This window comes from Trichoplax adhaerens, genomic scaffold (assembly GCF_000150275.1).
Source record: "Trichoplax adhaerens TRIADscaffold_925 genomic scaffold, whole genome shotgun sequence".
Taxonomy (NCBI): domain Eukaryota; kingdom Metazoa; phylum Placozoa; class Uniplacotomia; order Trichoplacea; family Trichoplacidae; genus Trichoplax; species Trichoplax adhaerens.
The window spans coordinates 1541-3636 of record NW_002061396.1 but is presented as its reverse complement, the minus strand read 5'-3'; the positions used below and the strand labels follow the sequence as shown (position 1 = coordinate 3636).

Genomic DNA, 2096 nt, shown 5'->3' with positions numbered 1-2096 from the left:
AAGAGGTTCCGGTAATAATTGCTTTTTCATCTACTTACGGATCCAATTGATAATACATGCGCTTATAAAAGTTTGAGTGATCTCTAGAATAAATTTAAGTCTAAATTATATCTTGATAACGGCAATATATTTCTTTCATCCCTGAACAGCAATTTCAATATTAATTATTATCAATACAATTCAATATATAGCTAGTTAGTATATTATTTACCTCTAACGCTTCTTCGAGGTAAAATATTTTACAAAATCTTATCTTTCATTTACCGATTAAATAAGTTATAATTAGTAAAAGTGATTCATACAGATTAAAACACGATTTATAATTTATAATCAAAAGTTTCAATTCTAGCACTAGTACCCGAACATTCAACTGATTTAGTTCGTTGCTCTTGCGGCTCTTATGACTGTAGCAGTCTATTGGAATAGGATGATTTAAGGTTAAAGCTTGAGACATTTTTAATTCATAATTAACCACGGTAATTAGTTTATAGCGCTAGCGATTAACTTGAGCTTCAATAATGAACAATCAATTTGCCGAATGATTTTGAGATAGAGAAAAAAAATTATGCTACGAGCTGTTAGAGAATAAATGTAAAATAGTGGATATCAACTTTAATTAACTTCCCACACTTACAGAATTTTAAAATCGGTAAAAATTGAAATCATTTATATCGCATAGTGTTCAGTATTATACACAAGATTAAAGTGATAGAATGAAAATATCTGTATTCTATAGTTTATCTTTGCGATAAATTTAATTCATATTTATTTATCTCAATAAGATGTTTTATTAACTATATAGATATTAATAGCAAATTATAATACCGCTTATCATTCTTCTATATTTCAATTACATTATAGCTATGGCGCCCTTACCCTTAACAAGTACTAGAACATTGATAACCAAGGAAGGAGAATTTGACCTCGACTTCGTAAAAGAGGCTGCACAAGATGAAGTTAAGCCGCATCCAGGAAAATACCATATCGTTGCTATAATATATCATACATACTATCACATACTGGCATGTGTGGGCTTTTACCATCTCTTTTATCTCAAATGGCAGTCCCTTCTTTGGGTGATCTTTTATCATTATTGTGCTATCCTTGGAAATGGTGTTTGTGTTCATCGGCTATATTCCCATAGGTTAGTCGATCGACATACTCATATAACTAGAATCTAGAAAAATATAACAATTATCTTATTGAGGTTCGTATAATTCTTTCTATCACATGAGTTGATGTAGTCGTAACCTGTGTTAGGATCATTAAATAGATACCGTTAGTAATTTCATACAGTTCAATGCTAATTCTACTTCGGATAATATTCTTCAATAACTCTACATTCTGTATTAAAATAGGGCTTTCAAAGCAACTGTTCCATTAAGAATTTTACTGCTCTTCATGTACGCCATCGCTAATGGGATTACCGCCTTTACGTGGAGTCGTGACCATCGCGTTCATCATAAATATTCCGATACTGATGCTGATCCCCACAACGCCAAGCGCGGATTATTCTACTCTCACTTTGGCTGGTTACTTCTTCATAAACACCCTGAAGTGATAAATAAAGGCAAAAATATCAACCTCGATGATTTATACAATGATCCCATTCTAATGTTCCATCACCGGTAAGTATCGTAAAGTTGGTAAATATACCTCTGAAAAATTGAAAATAATTAATGAATAAAGTCTTTTGCGTTTGATCTTACAGTAAAATTTGTCATACTTTAGTACATAATGCGATCCTGCATTAGTTTGGTATTGAAAATCTAAATAATTTGTGAATACAATTTCATAATATAGTTAAATATACTATGATAGAAATTATTTATATTCGTAATATCTTGTTGGTATGAAAATCCGATCATTCTTCTCGTACCTAAGTATTCTCTACTTCTCTTGTTATTTTCCAAATCCCTTCTATACATATAGTCACTATACCTTGATCCGATTCATCACCTGCATAGTCATTCCAATCTTCGTTCCAACTTACTTTTGGGGAGAGTATTGGCTGTACGCTTGGACCGCTGGTCATGGTCTTGTTCAAGTCTTCACTAGCCACTGTGTCTATACTGTGAACAGCTTATCTCATAAGT

At 31.9% G+C, this 2096-nt stretch overlaps 1 protein-coding gene across 1 annotated transcript; it reads left to right on the top strand.

Annotated features, from left to right (window-relative positions):
* Positions 1–863: 863 nt before the first annotated feature.
* On the top strand, positions 864–2095 carry TRIADDRAFT_34752 (uncharacterized protein; the record flags this gene model as incomplete). The annotated part of the gene is made up of 3 exons (XM_002118756.1): positions 864–1144; positions 1359–1628; positions 1933–2095. Coding segments are annotated over 3 exons (714 nt in total), but the record flags the coding sequence as incomplete, so codon positions are not given.
* Position 2096: the final 1 nt, after the last annotated feature.